The sequence below is a fragment of the Carlito syrichta genome, unplaced genomic scaffold (assembly GCF_000164805.1).
Source record: "Carlito syrichta isolate Samal-C Ts95f unplaced genomic scaffold, Tarsius_syrichta-2.0.1 Scaffold311852, whole genome shotgun sequence".
Lineage (NCBI taxonomy): Eukaryota > Metazoa > Chordata > Mammalia > Primates > Tarsiidae > Carlito > Carlito syrichta.
The window spans coordinates 482,165-504,734 of NW_007255948.1; the positions used below are offsets into that span (position 1 = coordinate 482,165).

The following is a 22,570-nucleotide window of genomic DNA, read 5'->3' on the forward strand; positions in this document are numbered from 1 at the left end:
ACTGCAGTTCCTGCTCTGCTGTCCCCAGCTTGGGTTCCTCCAACAAGGCTAATCCCTGAACCAGCTTCCTGAACTTAACCTACCTACTACCACCCTGGCCATCCCCTAGGATCCCTCCCCAGCCACTTCCAATCCTGCAACTCTCTCCAGCCCCAGAACAATCAGCCCCAGCCCTCAAGTACTCTGTACTAGTTACTACCTGCTGCTGTTACCCTATGAGTCAGCTCCCATCTGCTCTGGGACGCCCCAGAAAGCAGACCCAGGCAGCCTCCTCCATGGCCCCTGGTGCTACAGCCTCATTTACTCTGTTCTCCTCTTTCCCCCTATTCTCGGGGGAGCAAAAGACCACAAAGGTAGGGGTCTTGAGCCTCCTTTGGTGCCTCCAGTGTTGCTAGCACTACCTACACATCCTTGGGGACTTGGTGACCCCATTCCTTGGGGGCCCAACCACCCAGCCCTTCCCACCTCCCAATTTTTAGCCAGTTCCTTACTAGCAGCAGGGCTGCAAACTGTTCGCTGTCATTCTTGGCCTCACGGAGGGCTCCCAGGTAGCGCTCCAGGGTGGGGTTTCGGCTCTCTGCCTGGTTCAGAGCTGGCTCGCAATCCGAGGCCATGATGCCCGCCTTGCCCAACTGTGAACACAAGAGGGACTGAGCATCCCTCTGCAGAGGAGGGGCGGGGGTGGGGTGGGGGTGGGGGGAGGATGGAAGGAGGGAGGGATTAGCACAGAGGGAGGGGAGGAGATGAAGGGGTGGGCTCCTCAGGACTGACCTCCCCTGGGAGAGCTTCTCTAGGGGGCTGGACCTGCAAATCCTTAGGGATGAAGAGACCCTGGTCCAAGGTCACCTCCAGAAAGCGGGAAAGAAGGACCATGCATTCTGCTGCTCAGCTGGACAGCTCTCCTCACCAATCTACTAGGGAAGGGAGGGGGCTGGCCCCACTGCTCAGCCATACCCCTGGCACCTGAGGCCAGCTTTTATCTCCCTCTATGGAGGCACAGAAGGAGTGAGTGGTGAGGACAGACAGGGAGGAATGGAGACATACATGGGTGAAGTTCGATTATCCGGACTCAGGCTGATATGGGGGGAAAAGGACATCCTAGGCTTTCTTTCCCCTCCCTTCTTCAGAGGCAGGAGATAAGCTTCAGCAGGAGATAAGAATACAAGGTGCTCATCAGGGAAAGCTTGGAGGCCCCTCTGGGGACCCACCCTCCAGCCAGGACTCTCAGTCGCCCCCGCAGGCTCCTTGCCTCCTCTCCTTTCCCTCCCTCGGGCAGAGGCTGCAGCAGCGGCGGCGGCGGCGGCGGCAGCGGCAGCGGCAGCAGCAGCGGCAGCGGCAGCAGCAGCAGCAGCAGCAGCAGCAGCAGAATTAACCCCTTGAGCTCCCTCTCCTCACCCCCACGTCCCGCTACCAGCCTGTGGATGCCGGCAGGGGTTGGAGAAGCAAGAAGGGGTCCGGGATAGTTCCCAGGACAACGGAGAATCCAAAAGCCGGATAATCGAAGCGGGGCTGCTGAGATGGGGAGATGAGAAGGGGAAGAGGGTTCCTGGCGGTCACCACCTGTCCCGCCGCAGCCAGGTCACAACACGACATTGATTTAGTCACGACAGGGCAGCGATGAGATCACACTTCACGATGGCGCGGTGATGTCACGGAGAGATCACGGCAAAATCACGACATGGGAGACAGCCCCCAAAGATGACAGGGCAAATAAAAAAAAAAAGATATATTGAAAAGGGCTGTGACAAAATGGAGTCTCGACAGGGCACGATGATGTCGCGATATGGCGCGGTGGAGTCGCGATAGGGTCCCCGGGGTGTGTTGGCATCGATCAGCGACGGCTCGGAGAGGCCCTGGCTGGGATGCAGGGAAGGGCCTGAAGGGGGCTGAGCTCACCAGGCTGCGGCCCCGAGCGGCGAAGTCTTCTCTGAGCGCGATGCTCCCGGAGCCTGGGGCCGCTGCTCACGCCGCGTTGCCCACTCCGGGCTCCAGGCTGCTGCAGCTCCACCCCCACCCCCGCACCACTCTCGGCCAATCCGAGGCCGCGTCACTCCGGGCCCTGGCCAATGGCATGTCGGGGCGCTAAGCCGTAGGTGCTGCCGCCGTTGTCGCCATCTTGCTTGTGGGTAGTGCCAGAGTCTGGGGCCTGCGGCCTGGGACTCGTGCAAAGGAGGCGAGGTACAGACTGCCTCTCGAGAGCAGGAGTCGAGAGGTTGGGGCCCCAGATCCCATCGCTTGTGCGTAGTTCTACGCCTCCCGGCGCCGTCCCTCCCTCCCTCCCTCGGGCTCCGGCTGGAATTGCGCTTCCGGGGGGAGGGGCGGAGGGCTTGGTTAGCAAGAAGAGTGTGTTTCCGGTTGATCCCGGGGAGGCGGGAGGAGGCGGTGTTTCCGGCCGCCGTCGCTGTCCAGGGAGGCTGAGGATAGAGGTAGCTGTCCGGGTGGGGAGCCGGCACTGCCTTCTTCCTCTTCCTCCTCCTCCGGGTGAGAGGAGCGAAGGTTGGGGGTCCCTGAGCCCATGGACCAGGAGGAGGCGGAGGCCACCGAGAGTCGGGGCCCCGCTGTGTGGCCCTGAGCCCCGGTAGGTGGCCTGGGGCGGCTGGCTACCAGGCCGAAGACCATGAGCTCAGGGGAGGGACAAGTGGGACGGGCGATGACTGGGAGTGCGCTGGCCGGGTGTCGGGACCCGGAGGTGGCACCCCTGGGCCGGCCGGGCAGCCAGCTGCTTCTGGCCTTGCAGGTGCGCAGCTCGCTCGAGTCCCAGGCTGAACTCCTCTTCTTTCCGGCCTGGGCCTGGTAGTCATGCAGCTCCCTCCATCCCCTGAAAGTCAGACAGACAGATCGGGTTCGGGGCCCTGCCCTCCTTCTACCCTCGACCTCTGCAGCCCCGCCCTTCGCTGCTCTCTGTGGTGTTTGGTCTCCCTACCGAGATAGAAAGTTGATGCAGAATAAGGAGGGGCGGGGTTGGGCACGATGTGTAAATTATGGTGTGAATCCAACCTCGTAGAGGGTCCTGCGGTGGCTGCAGTGAGTGCAGTGAGCACAAAGGTGAAATGAAGGGAGACAAAATATGAAACCTCGGGCGGAATTCCAGGAAAGCTTTGCCTTCTGTCATCTCACGGTGATTGTGCCCAACCGACAGTAGTTGCAGCTAGTGAAGAGCATTAGCTGACTCGCCTTGTGCTTTCTTTGTGATTAACAGACTGAAAACTGGGAACAAATTGGAAAGACGATCTCCCAGAACAATCTGTTCATTTTTTCAGCTATTTGGAAAACAATGTCTGCAAATATAAGCAAAGCTATTCATGGCAGTCTGTTCTGTAACTTTCCCAAATATCAGACTTTTTAAAAAGTGCTTTATTCTTGATTACTCATACCAGCCGAATAGGCTGTTTCAGACGTGCTCCCTGGTTCAAACATATCTTATCACTGTGTACATAAATGGAGTTCCACGTATGTGGCTGACAGACTGAACTATGATACATCCCCCATCAACCTGAAGTATTAAGTAAACATTACCCCCTGCTCTGTCTGAACAGCTGCTGCAACAGAGAGTGCTTTTATTTTGGGTGTACTTGTAACGCCCTAAATGCCAGAACTATTGCGAGCTTTTCTAGATTTTCATTTGTCAAGTATTGTGGGGGTGTGTGTTCTCTCCCTGCATTGTTACCCTTTGATTTGATAACAAACTGTTTGATCTGGATGATGTGTGCTTGTTCTTGCCTTGGGTTAGGGAGTCTTTAACTGGACCCAAGCAGTGATTGTGCCCTTAGGCAATTGTAGGTTTCTAAGGAATGACTGGGAGTTCAAATCAAATGCCTGTCTCTTATGCAGGGTTTGTAAGATTTTACACTACTAATTAGCTTTCTAGTCCAGTGGTGTTTAATACTCCTGTTTTCAAAACCTATTCATTTCTTTTCTGCTTCTCTCACCCACTTGTCAGGCTATTGATGACAGGTGTTGAGTCACCTTGAGTTTTAAATCCTTTTGAGGTAGGCAGCAATGTGTTGGGTAAGATTCATCAATCACACACACACACACACACACACACACACACACACACACACACTCTCTCTCTCACACACTCACTCACACACTCACCCATTCCATCTAGGGAAGCTAGAGAAGTTGCTGGATATACTTTCTAACTTAGGCTCCATTTCATAATCTCTTGATCATGGCTCTGATTCACATACCTCCTTTCTGTCCCCTGCTCTCTCAAATACAACTACAAAACATACAAAACAACTAGAAATAGGAATGGATGGAAGTGAATGAGAAAGATGAAGTCCTTCAGATGCTTATGGCTCAGTGCTTAAGGCTTTTCTTGGGTGGGCTGTACCTCAGTTTTGCAGCTGTGTGTATATCTGTTTCTGTTTCCTGGTCAGTATTGATATTCAACACAGGCAATGCTGATCTCTCTGGATGCTGGCTGTAGGTAGGGTTTATGTGTTGTCAGCCTGTGTCATTTGCCAGATGTGGATAACAGGTGCATATTTTGGACAGAAGATTTTTGAATTGGTTCTTTGGAACTAAATCAACCCTCACGATGTTGCCAAGATTTATATAATATTGTATACAGTATAGCCATGTTGTATAAGAGGGAAGAAACTTATGGAGTACCAGTTTTTCTGCTGGAAGAACCTAAATCATCCAGCCTCAATATTCTAGTGTAGCCAGTACAGTGCCTGATGTAAATACTTGTTGAATGCAAGGATCACGGTTAACGTTGAGGTGAATGAAATTGAAAGACTTTTACGATAATACAGGTAGGTGGGGACAGTACCAAACTGGAGAATACATGCTCTTCTTAAAGACAGTGCATTAAAATTTTTTAAAACACTGGGCCAGATATAACCCTCAGGTTAGTTTTCCTCTGAGGGTCCAGCTTCTTTTCATAGCTAGGAAAGTATGTTTGGGTAAAGTCACAAAGCTATTAGTAGCAGAACTGTAACTGAAATGCAGGTCTTCTTGTTTTTAGGCTGGTGCTCTTTCTGTTCTATTACATCGATGATTAACTGTTAGATTAGAAAAGAATGGAATATAAAGTGTTTTCAGTGGATTTATTTCATATCTCTTGCTATAGGCTATGTCAAAGTTCAGACTTAAAATTTGCGGGCAGGGATGAGCAGTTAAAGGTAAACTTGAAATTTTTCTTCTCCCTAATCTGTCACATTCTGTACCATTCCACATTTCCAGGAATCTATTATTAATTGCTTGGAATATAATTTCTTCTCTTTTTGTCTTTCTAGCATACTGGTTCCGTCTGTTTGGAAGGCCATGGAGAATATGCTGGGAGTCAAGCCAAGTCCTGCTTCCTGGATTTTATCAGGATGTTGTTGGCAGACATCCATGATGTGGTTGAGAAGCCTGTACCTGCTTTATTCTTGCTTTTGCTTCAGTGCTCTGTGGTTGTCAACAGGTACTGTTTTCTTTATAGATTTCAGATTTTAAAAAGGCACTTTGTGTGAGTTTTTCAGTTCATTTTAAGGACTCTCAGAAGGCAGAAAAGAATCTTCTAATTGACAGAAACTGTCGTCCTTTTATTGGATACTTAATTTGTGGGGTTTATTTCCTTATTTTGTTTTGGAACCGAAATTTGAATTGGACTCTTTCTCATAAGAGAGAAAGAATAATTTTGAGACTTGATAAAGGTGTGTAGAAAAGAAAAAGGTTTCAGAGTTGGACCGATCTGGATCCTGGAGCTGAATGTTTCTACTTAATGACTATAAAACACTGGGCAAATTCCTAATATCTTTGCGTAAGGATAAAATCTACCTCATAGTTCAATATGAGGGATAATACAATTAAAGCACGTAGTATAGCACTCTAAACATAGGTGCTTAGTAAATGATACTTTGCTTTCTTTCCTCAGCTCAAGCAGTCCTCCTTTCCTACAGGAATCTTCACTTAGGGGGAGAATGTGTTCCTTGCTTTTTCCATTGAAAAGGTGTAGTGATAGATATCATAGAGTAAGCTTTCCTCCTAGAGATGATTTCACCAGGGTAAAGCCTCTTGCCAGGAATCATTGCCAAGAGGCTAAATTTCAAAGGAGAATACCCTTTCTTTCTGTTATTCATTTTTTTCTAGTTCTTTTGTTGACATTGTTCCTTTCAGAGTATGGAGTGGGAGAAAATAGAAATTTGAGAAAGACTTCTGAGTATGTTGCCATTCTGCTCAGTGCCCGAAAGCCTTCTGCTATAGAGACCACTGTCTGAGATAACTAATCAGCCTTTTGGTCCTATAATTACAAAGATTTCTCTTGCTTTCCTAAAGGAATTGATTGTCATGATCTTGAGACCTGAGTAATTACTGTATTTAACAATTTCAGTAACATTAATTTTTAGGATTTTTTGTTGTCTTGCAATGATAGTTGGTGATTGCATAATTATAGCAGTGAAACTGCACTTGACAGAAAGCTGCACCAAATGTATTTTACCCCAGATGATGCTTTACTGAGACAACTGACTATTTCAGGTCAACATTTTATGTGATTCTCCCATCTCCACCTCCCCAGTAGCTGGGACTACAGGCATGAGCCACCACACCTGGCTAATTTATTTGGCTTGCTTATTTATTTATGTATGTATTTTAAGTCAGGATCTCACTCTGTCACCCAGGCTGGAGTGCAGTGGTATGATCATGGTTCACTGCAGCCTTGACCTCCTTTGCTCAGGCAGTCCTCACACCTCAACCTCCCAAGTAGCTGATACTACAGATGTGTGTCACCAAACCTGGCTCATTTTTTTGTTTTTGTTTTTTTATAGAAATGAGGTCTTGCTATGTTGCCTCAGCTGGTCTTAGAGTCCTCAGCTCAAGCAGTCCTCCTGCCTTGGGCTCCCAAAGTGCTGGGATTACAGGCGTGAGTTGCCATGTCCGACCAACCTGGCTAATTAAAAAAATTTTTTTAGAGACATGGTCTTGCTATGTTGCCCCAGCTAGTCTCAGACTCTTGGCCTCAAGCAATCCTCCCACCTCAGCCTCCCAAGTAGCTGGAATTACAGTCATGAACCGCCCCGCCTGGCATAAATTGCATTATTTGAAGTGCATCTACTACACCAGACTCCTGATTGTAAACATCATATACTTTATTTAATCTGCATGATAACCCTAAAACAGATAGTTTTATTCCCATTTTATGGATAAGGAAATTGAGGCCTAGTGAGGCAAAATGACTTGACCAAGATCACACAAGAACATGACAGAGCCACGATTCTAAACCCAGGCTTGTCCAAGCTAGAGCTCATGCTCTTGCTCTTACGGTACTCTGCCTTCCATCCATAGTTGATCTTGTGGAAGACCATACTTTTTTTTTTTTACCCAGAACCATGATAAACACCTTGTTATTTAAGGGTTTCAAAGCACAGGGGATGAAGTAGCAATTTCAAATCTTTCTATATTTTCCAGTCTAGCACTTTGTTAAATGTAGCATTGTGGGTTCATTGAGTAGGTTTTTAGTATCCCTTAAGCTTAGTGCTTAAAAACAGCACCCAGGTGAGCAGTTTGAGTATAAAAAGGCAAAGTTGCTGTTGTTAGAAGTGGTTCTGGTGGGGATTAGGTTGTATCAGTTTCAATTTAGAAAAGTTTGGAGCTTTAACCATGGAAGTAGAAGATCAAGAACCATTTATGTTCAAACTGAGGGAACGTGCAAGTAACATATCACAGACATATTTGTTATATATTTTGATTTAATTGGAGCTCTTTCATGTCAGGTTTTTTTAAAAAAAATATATCCTAGTAGAAAAAAACGAATAAAGGGCTTAAACAGAAAGTACCATAAATAAGAAATTAAAATGAAAATATTTGAAATGTTTGTTCTCATTACCAACCAAAGAACTGCAGATTCAAATGAGAAATCCTTTTTAATCTGTCATATTGAAGATTAAGGTAAAGCTATCCGGCACTGCCAAGGGGTGATGCGGTTGCTCTCATATAATGCTGTGGAGTTTGAACAGAGAACTTTTGGGCATAAATATCAAGAGCCCTAAAAAAGTTTATATCCTATAACTTAATTTCCCTTCTAAAAATTTATCTCAAAGATACATTTAGATAGTTATGAATGAGAGCACTCATCAACACTCATTTATTGTGTTGCAAAACATTGCTAAAACCTGCTCCACATCAGGAGGGTGGTGAAATTTATGCATATCCACACGGTAGAATATTATTCAATCTTAAAATTGATATTTAAAAGGAAAGGCTTTGTGTGGGGGCACATGCCTGTAGCCTTAACCATTCAGGAAGCTGAGGTGAGAGAGTCTCTTGAGCCCAGGAGTTCAAGTCCAGCCTGGGCAAAATAGTGAGAACTTGTCTCTCAAGAAAAACTTTTTTTTTTTCTTTTTCTTTTTTTGAATCAGAATCTCACTCTGTTGCCCAGGTGATCCATCTGCCTCAGCCTTCCAAGTAGCTGGAAATACAGGTGTATGCCACCATACCCAGCTAGTTTTTTGTTTTATTGTAGAGACAAGGTCTCATCTTGTTGCCCTGGCTGGTCTCAAACCTGTGGGCTCAAGCAATCCTTTTACCTCTGCCTCCCAAAGTGCTGGGATTCCAGGTGTGAACCACTGCACCTGGCTAATTTTTTTAAATTAAAAAAAAAAAAAAAAGAGTATATGGGAAAGTACTCCTAATAGTAAACAATAAAAGCAAGATACACAACTGCATATTCACTATGGTACCAATTTTGTGAGGAGAAAAACATTTACAAATAGAAAACAGTCTGAAACAAGATATGTAACTGTTAAATATATATTTTGAGTAGTGAAATTATTATCCCTTTATACTTTTGTGTGTTTTCCAGCTCTTTTTCCAGTGTATTTGTATACTTTTTTTAATAAGGTGGAAAATAACCTACCAGAAAAATCAACAAAATAATAGCGAAAACCTATTGGTGGTAGTTTGAGTTAGTATTTATCTACTTAGAGTTTATTCAACTTTTGCCTGAGCTCTTAATTCTTTTTCAGATAAAATACATTCTTTTTTTTTTTTTGAGTTGGAGTCTCACTCTGTCGCTCAGACTGGAGTGCAGTGGCACGCTCCCGGCCACTGCAGCCTCGACCTACTGGGCTCTGGCGATCCTTCCTCCTCAGCCTTCCGAGTAGCCGGGACTGCAGGCACGCGCTACCACGCTCGGCTAATTTTTTTGATTTATTGTAGAGATGAGGTCTTGCCAAGTTGCCCAGGTGGGTCTCGAACCCGTGGGCTCAGGTAATTTACTTACCTCAGCCTCCCAAAGCGTGGGATTACAGGCTGAGCCACTGAACCTGGCTAAAAATACATTCTTGATTGTTTGTGGTTGTTATTTAGCTTATAGAGTATATGAATTATTCCTGAAAAAACTGACCAAAATAAGGCAGTTCCAGTTATTCTCCATTCTTGTTTACCATTTAGTAGTTTGCTTCATCTCTGATAGAGCCCTAGGCACCGATTGACTTACACATAGTGGGCTTCTTTTTATTTTATTTTTTTGAGTTGAGGACTCTGTCACTCAGGCTAGAGTGCAGTGGCATGATCACGATGATCATGGCTCACAGCAGTGTCGACCTGGGTCCAGGCGATCCTTCCACCTCAGCATCCTGAGTAGTTGGGACTATAGGCATGCATTACCATGCCCAGCTAATTTTTAAATTTTTTTTTTTTGGAGAGATAAGATTTCACTAAGTTGCCAAGGCTGGTTTCAAACTCCTGGGCTCAAGCAGTCCACCCACCTCGGCCTCCCAAAGTGCTAGGATTACAGGCATGAGCCACCGTGCCTGGCTTGGCTTCTTTTTTATTTCTGTTTTTGAGTTCAGTGCTGAATCTCCACTGTTAGAAAGCACTGATTATAATTTGTTTTATAAAAGATACTTTATGTTTTCCGTGTGGGCTATTGAATCACTGTTTTTCTGTTTAATTTTGCTGTTAAGTAACTTGAAAAATAGCATTTTGAACCTGAAGATTATCATTTGGAGACAAAAGTGACCCCAAGAGTCTGGAAATCCCTACAATATGTTGTCAGCTTCTTGAGAGCAGGGCCCATCTTGCCTTTTTTAGTTATGCTAGATATTCCTATCAAGTAGTAGATGTATAAAATATTTGTTAACTGAATAAATTAATAAATTAGCAATAAGAGAATTACTCTTTGAAAATTACATTTGATTTTCCTTGGAGAAGTAAGAAGAACAAAATAATAAATTTAAAATTAACGCAATCAGAGCAGAGGTATGCTAAAGCACCTTAAGGAAACGCAATACCTTTGAGACCAACAAGATTGACTAAAATCTTAACAAACATGTTAATATATCTAAAGAAAGTGTATGTACATCTGAAGAGTTATGTGTGCATGGTTTGTGTGGGATGCGTGGACTCAACTGGCCCTGGAAACCTAAAACAAGGAGAGTCATTGAAGCTAAGATAGGCCTAGACTTAACAATTGACTATGAAAACCTTTTACTGATGTTTCTTTACTTCTGGGAAGGAGATTGCACAGTTAATAAGTATTTTAAGTACAGAGGAAAAGTATTTGTTACAGACCCCCCCCTTTTTTTGAGAACTTACTAGGAATCTGGTTATAAATTCCTAGGCACTAAGTTTATAAAGATGAGTACAATACAGTCCCTTCCCTGGAAGAATTTCCAGTTTGATGGAGGAATACGATGTGGTGAATAGATAGAAGGGTGCAATGCAGAATGCTACTGGACCCAGAAAAGAAGCATCTAGCTTAGAGGCAAAGGGGAGATCTGAGGGATTCTTGGCCGAGAAACTGATTAATGCCTGAACAGTTTTGAATGTTGAGTTTGAAGGGTTCAAAGGGTATTCCAAAGCAATGGGAGTGCAAGAGCAAAGGCATAAAAGTGTGAATCAGCCTGAGGTATACAAGAAACTCTACAAGGAATTTAGCTCTGTAGGAATATAAAGAGCAAAACTGGTATGGCAGCTCATGAAGAGGCAGGCGGTAGCTAAAGATCTTGTATATCATGCTAAGAAACTTCAATTTTTAAAAAAATTTTAAATTTTAGAGTTGTGAATTACAAGTAGGGATTAACTATACTTAAGTAGATTGCATTCAGGTGAAGCTTGGGCTTCTAGCTGACCCTCTTTCCCCCTGATAGTGGACCAGGTATCCAGCGTGTTGTCACGTTCCCCTCTCCCTTCCCTAGCAGTGTCCATCATCTGCCAATCCCACCCTTGTGCTAGTTTGACTTGTGTTCAGGGCCTGCTATAAGTGAGAACATGTGGTATCCACTTCTTTGTTTCTGTGAGTTTACTTAGTATGATGGTCTCCAGCTGCATGCAAGTTTCTGCAAAAGCCATGATTTTGTTCTTCTTCATGGCAGCATAATTTTCCATCATGTATATGTGCCGCATTTTCTTTATTCAGCCCACTTTTGATGGACATCTGGGTTGGTTCCATGTTTTTGCTATTGTGAATAGTAGATACTTCAATTTTGATCTTTTTGGGCAGGTGTACTATAAATTGTCTTTGATATGCAGTCTAATCCAAAAAACTGAAGATGTACTCCAATAAATATATATTTATTCATACATTATAACAAGTAACATTATACTAATGTCTTATCTACATAAGAGATGCCAAAAACAAAATTTTAAAAGGAGTAACTAAAAAAATTTAAAGAAGCCGGGCTTGATGGCTCAGCCTGTAATCCCGCGCCTTTGGGAGGCTGAGGTGAGTGGATTGCCCGAGCCCGCGGGTTCGAGACCCACCTGGGCAGGCAAGACCTCATCTCTACAATAAAATAAAAAAATTAGCCGGACGTGGTAGCGCGCGCCTGTAATTCCGGCTACATTGGAAGGCTGAGGCGGAAGGATCGCTGGAGCCCAGTAAGTCGAGGCTGTGGTGGCCGGGAGCGGCCACTGCACTCCAGTCTGGGCGACAGAGTGAGACTCCAACTCAAAAAAAAAAAAAAAAAAAAATTTAAAGAGACCAACTAACAAATATGAAGAGATATGTTTTCTTTTCATGCCTCAGTGGTTTGTCTTGTGCACTTCTTATAGGAAAACACTCTTTAATACTTTAATATTGGTATTAAATATGTAAAACTGTATAAGTTATACTGTAATACTCGTAAATTTCTAGATTGTTTTTGCTGGAGTATAAAATAATCATGATAGTGGAGATGAGAGGAGGATAGAAAGGGGAGGGAGGTCAGGGCAAGAGGTAAGAGTATCCATTAGGAAGCTATGAAATAGTCCAGGAGAAAGTTAATGAATCTGTCTTCAAAGAAGTTCTCTCTTTGAAGACAGTAGTTTCACTCAATACAAACCAGTAGAAGTAGTCTTAAATAGATGGGTAGAATTTAGGAGTTTTGTAATAAGAGATTAGAGGAGGTTATTTACTTATTTATTTATATTTAGTTATTTATTTTTTAAATTGAGATATACCACTATCTAATTCCAGAACGTTTTTCTCACTCCCAAAAGAAGCCCTGTGCTCATTAGCAGTCATTCCCTAACCTCTCTATCCCAGGTACTAGAAATCATTAATTTACTTTTTGACTCTTTGGGTTTGCATATTGTGGGCATTTTATATAAATTGAATTATATAATATGTGGCCTTTGTGTCTGGCTTATTTCACTTAGCATGTTGTTTTCAGCGTTCACCCATATTATAGCAGGTATCAATCAGTACTTTATTTCTTTTTATGGCTAAATAATACTCTATTTTATGGATAGATCACATTTTGTTTATTCATTCATCAGTTGATAGATGCTGGGCTGTCCATTGGGTATTATGAATAATAGTACTCTTAACATTTGTATACACATTTTGTGTGAACACATGTTTTATATTCTCTTGGAGATCTCTCTCTCTATATATATATATACACACACACACACACACACCCCCACCCCCACCCACACACACATACGTGTGTATATATATGTGTGTATTTTTTTTTGAGGGATATATATATATATATATCTCCCCTCCCAAAAAAACGAATTAATTTTTGGAGGGCAGGCCCCTTGCAGTACAGGCTTTCCCCACCAGGTAAGTGTTCTAGTGAATTTTCAATTTTTTTTTGAGATTCTTTCAATGCTTTTGCCCATTTGATGATGGGTGATTTATGAGCACATCTGTCCACATTGTGCAGAGTATTCAGTTTTTGACCAAAAATGGGATGACCCCTGTGCCCCACCTTCCCTATTCACCTGATCTCACCCTGAGTGACTTTGTTTTGTTTCTCTGGATGAAAAATGTCCTCAAAGAGAAATGTTTTGCCAATGTAGAAGAGGTGAAACAAGAAACAGCAGAAGCACTGAAAAGGCAGAAGAACTAAATTGACAAGTTCAAAAACTATTTTTGAGCAGTTGAAAAAGGATCATGATATGTGTATTGCATCAAAAGGAGAGTACTTTGAGGGTGTCTTGAGCTTAAACATATAAAAATAAATACACAATTTTTTATAAATAAGTTGTGGGACTTTTTGAGTCCCCTCTTGTATATATACACACCTCTATAGCAACTGTACCATTTTACATTCTCACCAGCAATGTATAGAGGTTCTGATTTCTCTATATCCTTGTCAACACTTGTTATTTTCCATTTTTTTGATTATGGTAGAGGTTAGAAAAATCAAGAAAAGCTTCGTGGAGAAAATGGAACTTGGCTTGGCCCTAATACACATTCAGTTTGCAGACAGACAGAAAAAGTAAGCGACAAGGACTAGGGAAACAACCAAGTGAGTATAGATTTCTTATTTCATTTCTTTGTTCATTTTTAAAACCACTCATTCGTTCAACAGATCTATATATAGTATATTTATTTTATTTTATTTTTTGTGAGTCAGGGTCTCATTCTGTTGTCCAGGCCCATCGCAGCCTCCAATTCCTGGGCTCAAGGGATCCTCCCACTTCAACCTCTTGAGTAGCTTGGGACCACAGGCATGCACCACCACATCCAGCGAATTTTTTACAGAGACAAGGTCTCCTTATATTGCCCAGGGTGGTCTCAAACTCCTGGACTTAAGCGATTCTCCTGCCTCTTTCCCAAAGTGCTGTGATTCCAGGTGTAAGTCACTGCACCCAACCTCAACAAATATTTATTGAAGCAGGCACTGTTCTTTGTGAGAAATCTCCAGCCATTTCCTTGACTTGGTCTTTGTGTTCAGTGAACCTTTCTGAAAGATCCGACCACATTTCTGTTTCCATTTCCCCACCTCTATCCTCTTCTGAATTCAGCAACATCTGGCTTTTCTTGGCTTTGCCAAGATAATCAATGACCTTCCTAGTTGGATACCTTTACTTCTTATCTCACTTAGCATCTCTCCTGCATTTGACACTTTCTTGAGACCCTTTCCTCACTTGGCTTAAGTTATACCATGCTTTGCTTTGTTTTTCTAGCAGATGCACTGTGCCTTCTAATTATTTTTGCCCCATTCCCTTCTCAGTTTGTTCCTTAAATGTTTTGATCTTTGTGGTTCTAGTTCAACCCTGTCTTTTCTTTTTTTTTTTTTTCTTTTTGAGTCAAGGATCTCAATCTCTTGCCTAGGCTGAAGTGTGGTGACATAATAATGGCTCACCATAGCCTTGACCTCTGGGGCTCAGCCTTCTGAATAGCTAGAACCACAGGTGCATGCCACCATGTCTGGCTAATTTTCTTAAATTTTTTGTAGAGATGAGGTCTCACTGTGGCCTAGGCTGGTCATGAGCTCCTGGGCTCAAGCAGTTCTCCCATCTCATCCTCTCAAAGTTCTGGGATTACAGGTATGAGCTACTACATCTGGCCTATTTCAACCCTTTCTTTTCCCACTTTGTGTGCTCTACCTGGACAATCTTATTCATTCCCTCAATTGGAACCTTTGTGCTCACTGCTCCTAAATCTGTAACTGTTCCTGAGCTCCAGACTACAGAGCTACCTGTATGTCACTTATGTCCAACTGGAAGATTCACAGCTACCTCTAATTTAATGTACTAAAACTGAACTTGTGATCTTTTATTTTTTATTTAAGATTCAGGGCATACACGTGTGTTCGTTACATGGACATATTTGTGTAGTGATGGGGATTGGGTCTCAGGTGGCCCATTCCCCAGATAGTGAATATTGTGCCCCATAGGTAGTTTCTGAATTCTAGCTCCCCTCCCCCCCCCTTATTATTGTCCAGTGTCTATTATTTCCATCCTTGTTACTGTGTAGCTCCCACATGAGTGAGAACATGTGGTGTTTGGTTTTCTGTTTCTGAGCCAGTTTACTTGGGATGATGATCTCCAGCTCCATCCATACTGCTGCAAAGGACATGATTTCATTCTTTTTTATGGCTGCTGAACCTGCGATCTTTTACTTGTCTTTTTCTTCCTTTATTCCCTATAGCTGTGAAAAGACCACCTCTACCTGTATTCTGAGGTAGAAATCCCTGAGTCATTCTCTCCTTCTTTCTCCTCCATATCCAAATCACTGTTCTTCTCATGTTTCTATGTAGAGGACTCCATTCCTGTGCATATAACATTGCCACTCTGCCTGATGTGTTCTGATTCAGGCTTTCCCTAAGACCCCTGGCCTGAACTCCTTTAATGTTCTCATAATGTGTGTACATCTATCTAAGATTATGCCATATTATACTCTCTGTGATTTTAGGCTTTGTGAGGAGAGGGTCAGAGTAGGCGTTGCTTTAGAGTGTGGTTCTTACTCTCAAGGTAAGACCTTTCCAACATCTGCTGGTGTGACATTAATGTGATTTCTTCACTCTGCCTCCTACCCCTAACACTGCTTGACCTTTAGTGATTCTGTTTCCCACTCAGTTCTGTAGCATCTACTGCTTAACAAACATCGTGTGGTCTTGGCCCATGCCTTTGTGGACCATCCCTTAGGCGCAGACTGACAGGAACCCTCCCACTTGACTTCTGGGCCCTCTTTCTTCACAACTACCTTTTCTTCAATATCTCACACCTTAAAGTCTAGCCAAACTCAGGTCTCTGCTTCCTATGCTCATTGAGACCCCTCTGTTCTGTTTGAGTGCCTGCTTTCTGTGCCATGATTGGGAAGTTGTCCTCTAAGAGCTGGGCAATTATGGGGCTCACTTCAGGTTTCTCTTCTCTCAGGATTTCAGCCTTGCCCTGCCTGTTATGTTGGCTAAAAACAGTTGTTTTGTGTATTCTGTCCAATTCTATAGTTGTTTCTGGCAGGGATGGTGAATCTGATACTGGTTATTCCATTATGGCTTGAAGCTGAAATCTACTTTGATTACTTGTTTTTGTGTCTGTCTGTTCCATGAAACTGTCTTACTGATAGTGACATCCCTAGCAGATAGCACACCATCCCTTCTTTAGTAGGTAGCAATAAAGGTTTGTTGGATTCATCTAAAGATAATGCTGAAAATAGCATCACTTTGGGCTATACCTGTTAGGGAGAATCATTCTTTCCTGCTTTATTTTTAAATTTTAGCCCATTAAGTGGGCACTTCACTCTCCAGTAGGGAATAGTATTTGGAAACTAATTTTTGTTCTTTTTTTCTACTTTTTCTCTGACTTACTCCATGAATGGCAGAGTAGTTTTTCTGACTGATGAGACTCGAAAGGAATCGTATCATATGGAGTGGCCAGTCTTCAGGATTTGCAAGTGTTCTCTTCCTGTCATGCCCTAGCTTTAGCTGATCTTCTTGTGCCAGGGCAACCTACATTTGTCCAATTGAGTAAGTTTAATTAAGTATAGGAGAGTGTAAGAAAGGCCATTTGTGATTACACATCTTAGCCTTGTTCTCCGGTTATCCTTATTACCTGCTATAAAGATGATATTTTGAAGTCAGGCTCAGTGGCTCAGCCTGTAATCCCGCACCCTTGGGAGGCTGAGGTGAGTGTATTGCCTGAGCCCATGGGTTCGAGATCTGCCTGGGCAGCGAGACCTCTTCTCTACAATAAATCAAAAAATCAGCCGGGCATGGTAGCGCATGTCTGTAATTCTGGCTACTTGGAAGGCTGAGGTGGAAGGATTGCCGGAGCCCAGCAGGTCGAGACTGCGGTGACCAGGAGCGGCCACTGCACTCCAGTCTGGATGACAGAGTGAGACTCCAACTCAAAAAAAAAAAAAAAGATATTTTGATCTTCATCTACCCCTAACCATCATGCTTTATAGTTTAATTAGTCTGAAACTCTGGGTGGGAAAGATTAATTATCACCCTCAACCTCCACAGAGACTGCAGATGGGACAAAGACAGCTCCAGCCTTAGCAAGAGGTCTTGTCACTACTAGTTGCCATTCTCTTTTTGTTCTCATACCTGCTTTTATTCTGGAACCCAAGTATCCTTGGCAGACAGTTAGCACATTTGGGCCTTGCCCTTACTTTCCTCCTTTGCCTTTACCCTTTGGTTGTACTTCGAGAGCTGTAGCCCCTATTGTACTAGTCAGAGCAAATGGTGTCTTATTCCTTTAAGAGAATGATATTTTTTGAACATGCATCAGTCTTATCTTCAGGGGAAAAGCATTTTCAGGAGACTTTTTAGGTGACATTATATCTCTGGTCTTCATGTATCTTCTGGGCACCTAATTTGAGGCAGATGACTAATGGAATATGTCTTACAGCAATGAGCCTTCAACAGGAACTTTTTCCTGCCAAACTGTCCTATATTCTTAACTACATTGCAGTACAGGAAGGTAATAAATTATTAATCCTAAATCTGTCTCCTCAGATTGTAGGATAATGACTTGAGTACATGGCAGCTGGGGGAAGGTAGAATTTTCTGACTGTTAACACAAACCATGCAAGCTTTTCGATTCTAAAATTCAGCTAGCATTGAACAAGTCTGTGAGATCTTGTTATATCACAGTTTAATTGCCATAAGACCGATAAGAATTTGCTAAAGTTAGCCTCTCTCTCATTGAAACTCAATCATTGTCTCTTGCTTAAATACTTCAGTGAAAGATACTTGTCTTAAGTCCTCTCTGTCTTGGAAAACTATAATTTTGATGGGTTCTTTTTGCCCTTTAGAAAACCTTTGCAAATATAAATTTCCTAACTTGTGTGTGACAAAGTGAAGAGGGATGAGAAAATGGCATAATTGGGCAGTAAGTCCAACTCAATTCTAAAACAATCTTAAATGGATTCTCCTCAAGAATTCCTCAAGGGAGGAAATAATAAAACAGAAGAGTTTATAGAAACAATATAACAATTGCACGGCCAAAGCATAGTTTTTTTGGCTTATTTTGGAGATTTTATAGACATCTCAGTAATTGGAATACCTTCTGATTGAAGGCATTCTGTGGAATTGGCAAGGACATAGTCAAGAACTGTGTGTGGTTAGTGTTTGGACACTTTTTTTTTTTAAGCCTCAGCTATTCCCTATGGACTCCTATTTTCATCTGAGCAGCATTGAAGAGTTTGGATCAAAATGGGTAGTTTTTTTGTTTTGAGTTGGGTTCTCATTCTGTTACCTAGGCTGGAGTACAGTGGCGCAATCATGGCTTACCTCAGCCTCAACCTCCTGGGCTCAGGCAGTCCTTCCACCTCAGCCTCCTAAGTAACAGGGACTACAGGTGCACGCAATGCCTGGCTAATTTTTTAAAAACTTTTAAAAATAGAGACAAGGTCTTGCTATTTGCCCCGGCTGGTCTTGAACTCCTGGGCTCAAGCAGTCCTCCTGCTTCTGCTTTCCAAAGTGCTGGGGTTACACATCTGGCCAAAATGGGTAACCCTTGATTTGAGGGCCTGCCTTTTGACCTTACTTTCTAACCCTTCATCCAAAAGCTTTCCTAAGAAAAGTCAGCCTATGTGATTAAGATCTTATAGCTACTTTTAATTCCAGACAGTACTGGATAAGTTTCAGAGAGAAGTTGTAAGAATTTGTCTTGACCACCTGCCTTTTCATCAGTTGAACAAGAGATAAGAGACAAGAGTAGCCAAAAGCATAGAGCATGGACTTGGGAGTCAGATAAGTCTCAATCCTGGTTTTATTATGTATTGGGCAGAGTTACTAAAACCAGGTTCTTCATCTATAAAATGGAAATGACAGTGTCTCTTAAAGGGCTTAGGCTACACCTAAGTGCATAATACAATTCAGCAAATGTTAGTAATAGTTATATAATAACATCAAGTCCAATTTAGTTGAACTCTTACCTAACCCCAGGATGACCCAGCAGGCAGCAGGTTTGAGTTCTCTGGTGGCTTCTTAAACCTCTCTCCAGTGGGATGTTCATTATTAAGCATAATGTAGGCAGATGGCTTTTCTACATTGTCAGGGAAAGTAGGCTTCCATTCTTATGGCTTTACAGGCCTGAGGTCAATTGAAGTCCATGATAGAGTGAACTGTATTGTACATTTTCCGTTATTGTAACATGCCACTGAGGAGCATGACGGGCCACTTTTTTCCTCCTCCAGGTAAGGAAATATGTTTCTTCTGGAAGAAGACTTTATTCTGCAACCATGACAACACCTTGCCCTCTGCCCTGGTTCACCTCCCCCAATACTGATGATCTGCCCATGCTTGGCAAGGCCCTATGGTAGGCCAAGTTGGTTCTGTCTTTTGTCAGGATGGTGTTTTGACAGGGACTGATTCAATAGCACTTTTGGATTTTGTGTTGGAAGTAGCTTGTAGGGTTAGTCCTTTCTTTCTTTTCTTTAAAAAAGATTTATTGGGTGCCTACTATCCTAGGCATTAGAAATAACAGTGGTGAGCAAGACAAATATAGTTTCTGCCCTCATGGAGTTTGCAGTCCATTTATACCTTTGCCATTCTTAGGAAACAGAAATGATCTTTGAGAGAGGGATGTTTTTACTGATATCAAGATTCCCTTCAATGGGAATCTGACAGAGGCTGAGGTCTCTCTAGCCTCCCAAGGTAATGTAATACCAATTGAGACCCAGTCTTTGCAGAATCCCAGAAATGTAGGTGACTAGACAATTTGATGTCTCATGCTGTTCTCAATAGAATAACCTTCTGTTAAGAATTATGTAGGTCCACAACATGGTATATCTCTAGTCCTTCTTTCTTTTTTTTTTTTTTTTGAGTGGGGTCTTTTTTGATCATGCAATGGCACGATCATGACTCACCTCAGCCTTGGCCTCCTGTCTCAGGCAATCTTCTACCTCAGCCTCCTGAGTATCTGGGATTACAGGTGCGTGCCACCACACCTGGCAATTTTGTGTGTGTGTGTGTGTGTGTGTGTGTGTGTGTGTGTATGTAGATGAGGATTTGCTATGTTGCTTAGTCTGGTCGTGGACTCCTGGACTCAAGCAGTCTTCTTTCCTCAGCCTCCCAAAGTGCTGGGATTATAGGCATTAACTACCATGCCTGGCCCAGTTTTTCTTTCATTCCAGCCCACTCTCTCACCTTTAGTAACCTACATCCTTGAATAAGCAGTGAGGGTGTTTATCTGGAAGTGTGGAAAGAATCCTATAGCCACAGCCTTTGCACCTGATTTGGAAATGTGTATCCTGTGATGATTTCATGAGCATTAGATGCACCCAGCCAGTTAGAATTTGAAAGTCTTTTCTGCATCAGAGTGCTTCTGCCCTTTTGGCATCAGTTTTGTTACTTAAAACCCCAGGTAAACAATTCCAATGCTCAGCATCAGGCAAGCACCAAATTATATAAATCCTGAAGTTCCCTGGCCAATCACAAAAGGAAACTATAAAATAAAAAGGAAGAGCCGGGCTCGGTGGCTCAGCCTGTAATCCCGCGCTTTGGGAGGCTGAGGTGAGTGGATTGCCTAAGCCCGCGGGTTCGAGACCTGCCTGGGCAACTTGGTGAGACCTCATCTCTACAATAAATAAAAAAAAATCAGCTGGGCATGGTAGTGCATGCCTGTAGTTCCAGCTACTTGGAAGGCTGAGGCGGAAGGATCGCCGGAGCCCAGCAGGTTGAGGCTGTGGTGGCCGGGAGAGGCCACTGCACTCCAGTCTGGGTGACAGAGTGAGACTCTAACTCAAAAAGTAATAATAATAGTAATTAATAAAAGGAAGTATGAATGTCCCTGAATGACGAGTTAACCATCACAGACGATGTCCAAGGAGAAACAAAAGCAGAGAGGACTGTTGGCCACGGCCTATCTGGAACATAACCCAAGCACACTCTGCCCTTAAAGATGGGTACCCAATGTATCTCACTCCAGCTCTCCTTTTTAAACTCTTCCAGCAAATGACAGGATTTTTAGGAATGCTCTCTTTCTTCTAACTGGCTTAATATTATGTTTTGATTCTAATCCAGTAGCACATTTGAGTTTGAAATAAATGTGTGCTTATGAATTCTCTCACTTTTAGGTAATAAGGGGAGTGACTAATATTACCAGACCTGGAAGATGGGTGGGTTACATTCAGTTTTACTTTTGTAGCCTTAATTTCTGATTCAGATTTACAGTTTTAAGACAGCTGCCAAGCCAGGCTCGGGGGCTTGGCCTGTAATCCCGCGCCTTTGGGAGGCTGAGGTGAGTGGATTGCCTGAGTCTGCGGGTTCGAGACCTGCCTGGGCAATTTGGCAAGACCTCATGTCTACAATAATAAATTAGCCGGGCGTGGTAGCGCGCACCTGTAGTTCCAGTTACTTGGAAGGCTGAGGCGGAAGGATCGCTGGAGCCCAGCAGGTCGAGGCTGCGGTGGCCGGGAGCGGCCACTGCACTCCAGTCTGGGTGACAGAGTGAGACTCCAACTCAAAAAAAAAAAAAAAAAAAAGAGAGAGCTGCCATCCTGCCTGTTAAGAAATGGCTCCTTTGGGTTTTGTGATATAGCACAGTGTTTATTGTCCTTAACTAAGGGCGACCTGTGTCAGCTGGAGGCTTATGGAAGTAGTTCGGCTAGAGTGAATGAGTCTTAATCAGAATAAATGAAACAGCCTTGTAGAGGGAAGCTGAAGAGCCATATTCTATTTCAGAAAGTTGAGTAATCTGCATCCTGCTGGGTCAGTCTGTGGCATCTGGCCTGAAGCAAACAGCCTCATGTGCTGAAGCAGTGCCAAGCTCTCTTCTACCTGTTCATTCTGCTTCATCAGTTTCTAACTGCTTGGTTTTCAAAATTGCTTTCAGCTGTGCTCCCCAGGGTATGCTTATAAGCTGCACTCTGACAATTCTCACAACGCACTTTTCAAAAAGGGATCTCTAAGCTCAGGTATGCAAACCTCAAGCAGAGCTGTTTGCCCAGGATGGTCAAGGCAGAAGTAAAAGTTTTCTGGCCTATCCCTGGAGATGTTCTCTGACAAGCATATCCTTCTTTCCTTTGCTAAACTGTTTTGATTGAGCTGTTTCGCCTCCACTCTTTTGTATTTCATGTGGGGGTTGCTGCCTTGGCAGCATGGCTGCCTCTGTCAGTGGGGAAGAAGTGGTAAAGGGTGAAGGCCCTCTGTGTAATGTGTTTCCAGGGGCTTTCCTGTGTGCCTGTGGGGAGTGTGTGAGTGTCTCAGAAGGAGACATTGAGACACATTGCATGTTCTTATTATGCTGCCTAGAATTTTGAAGCAGCAGTGAAATGTTGCCAATATACAGACGAGGATAAGGAAATAACCAGTTGCCCTGCAGTTAGAATCCATACTAGATAATTTAGTAATCAGGAGTATTGACCAATTTGCTTCCAATTTTTTTTCTCCACTCCTTTCCCCAAATTTTTATTTCTGTTGGTAGACTGTGTGGATTATGATTAACTTGAAAATAGAGGTAT

The 22,570-nt window shown here is 43.4% G+C and overlaps 2 protein-coding genes across 8 annotated transcripts in view; one reads left to right on the top strand and one right to left on the bottom strand.

Annotated features, from left to right (window-relative positions):
- NCDN (neurochondrin) overlaps positions 1–1,995 on the bottom strand; it is a 9,050-nt gene extending 7,055 nt beyond the window's left edge. The window contains exons 1-3 of one of the 6 annotated variants that reach the window (XM_008069191.2): positions 1,897–1,988; positions 1,561–1,628; positions 492–632 (exon numbers count right to left, since the gene is read on the bottom strand). In XM_008069191.2, coding sequence (XP_008067382.1) covers positions 492–632; positions 1,561–1,593 — 174 coding nt within the window. In that variant the 5' untranslated portion in view covers positions 1,594–1,628; positions 1,897–1,988. Of the gene's footprint in view, positions 1–491; positions 633–771; positions 909–1,208; positions 1,286–1,560 lie in introns of those variants that run through there. The other 5 variants (XM_021718133.1, XM_008069192.2, XM_008069190.2 and 2 more) reach the window with 5 other exon arrangements.
- Positions 1,996–2,356: 361 nt separating this feature from the next.
- Positions 2,357–22,570, top strand: part of KIAA0319L (KIAA0319 like) — a 122,332-nt gene continuing 102,118 nt past the window's right edge. Inside the window, exons 1-2 of one of the 2 annotated variants that reach the window (XM_008069195.2) lie at positions 2,357–2,578; positions 5,250–5,419. In XM_008069195.2, the coding sequence (XP_008067386.1) occupies positions 5,278–5,419 (142 nt within the window). In that variant the 5' untranslated portion in view covers positions 2,357–2,578; positions 5,250–5,277. Of the gene's footprint in view, positions 2,738–5,249; positions 5,420–22,570 lie in introns of both variants that reach the window. The other variant, XM_008069196.2, reaches the window with a different exon arrangement.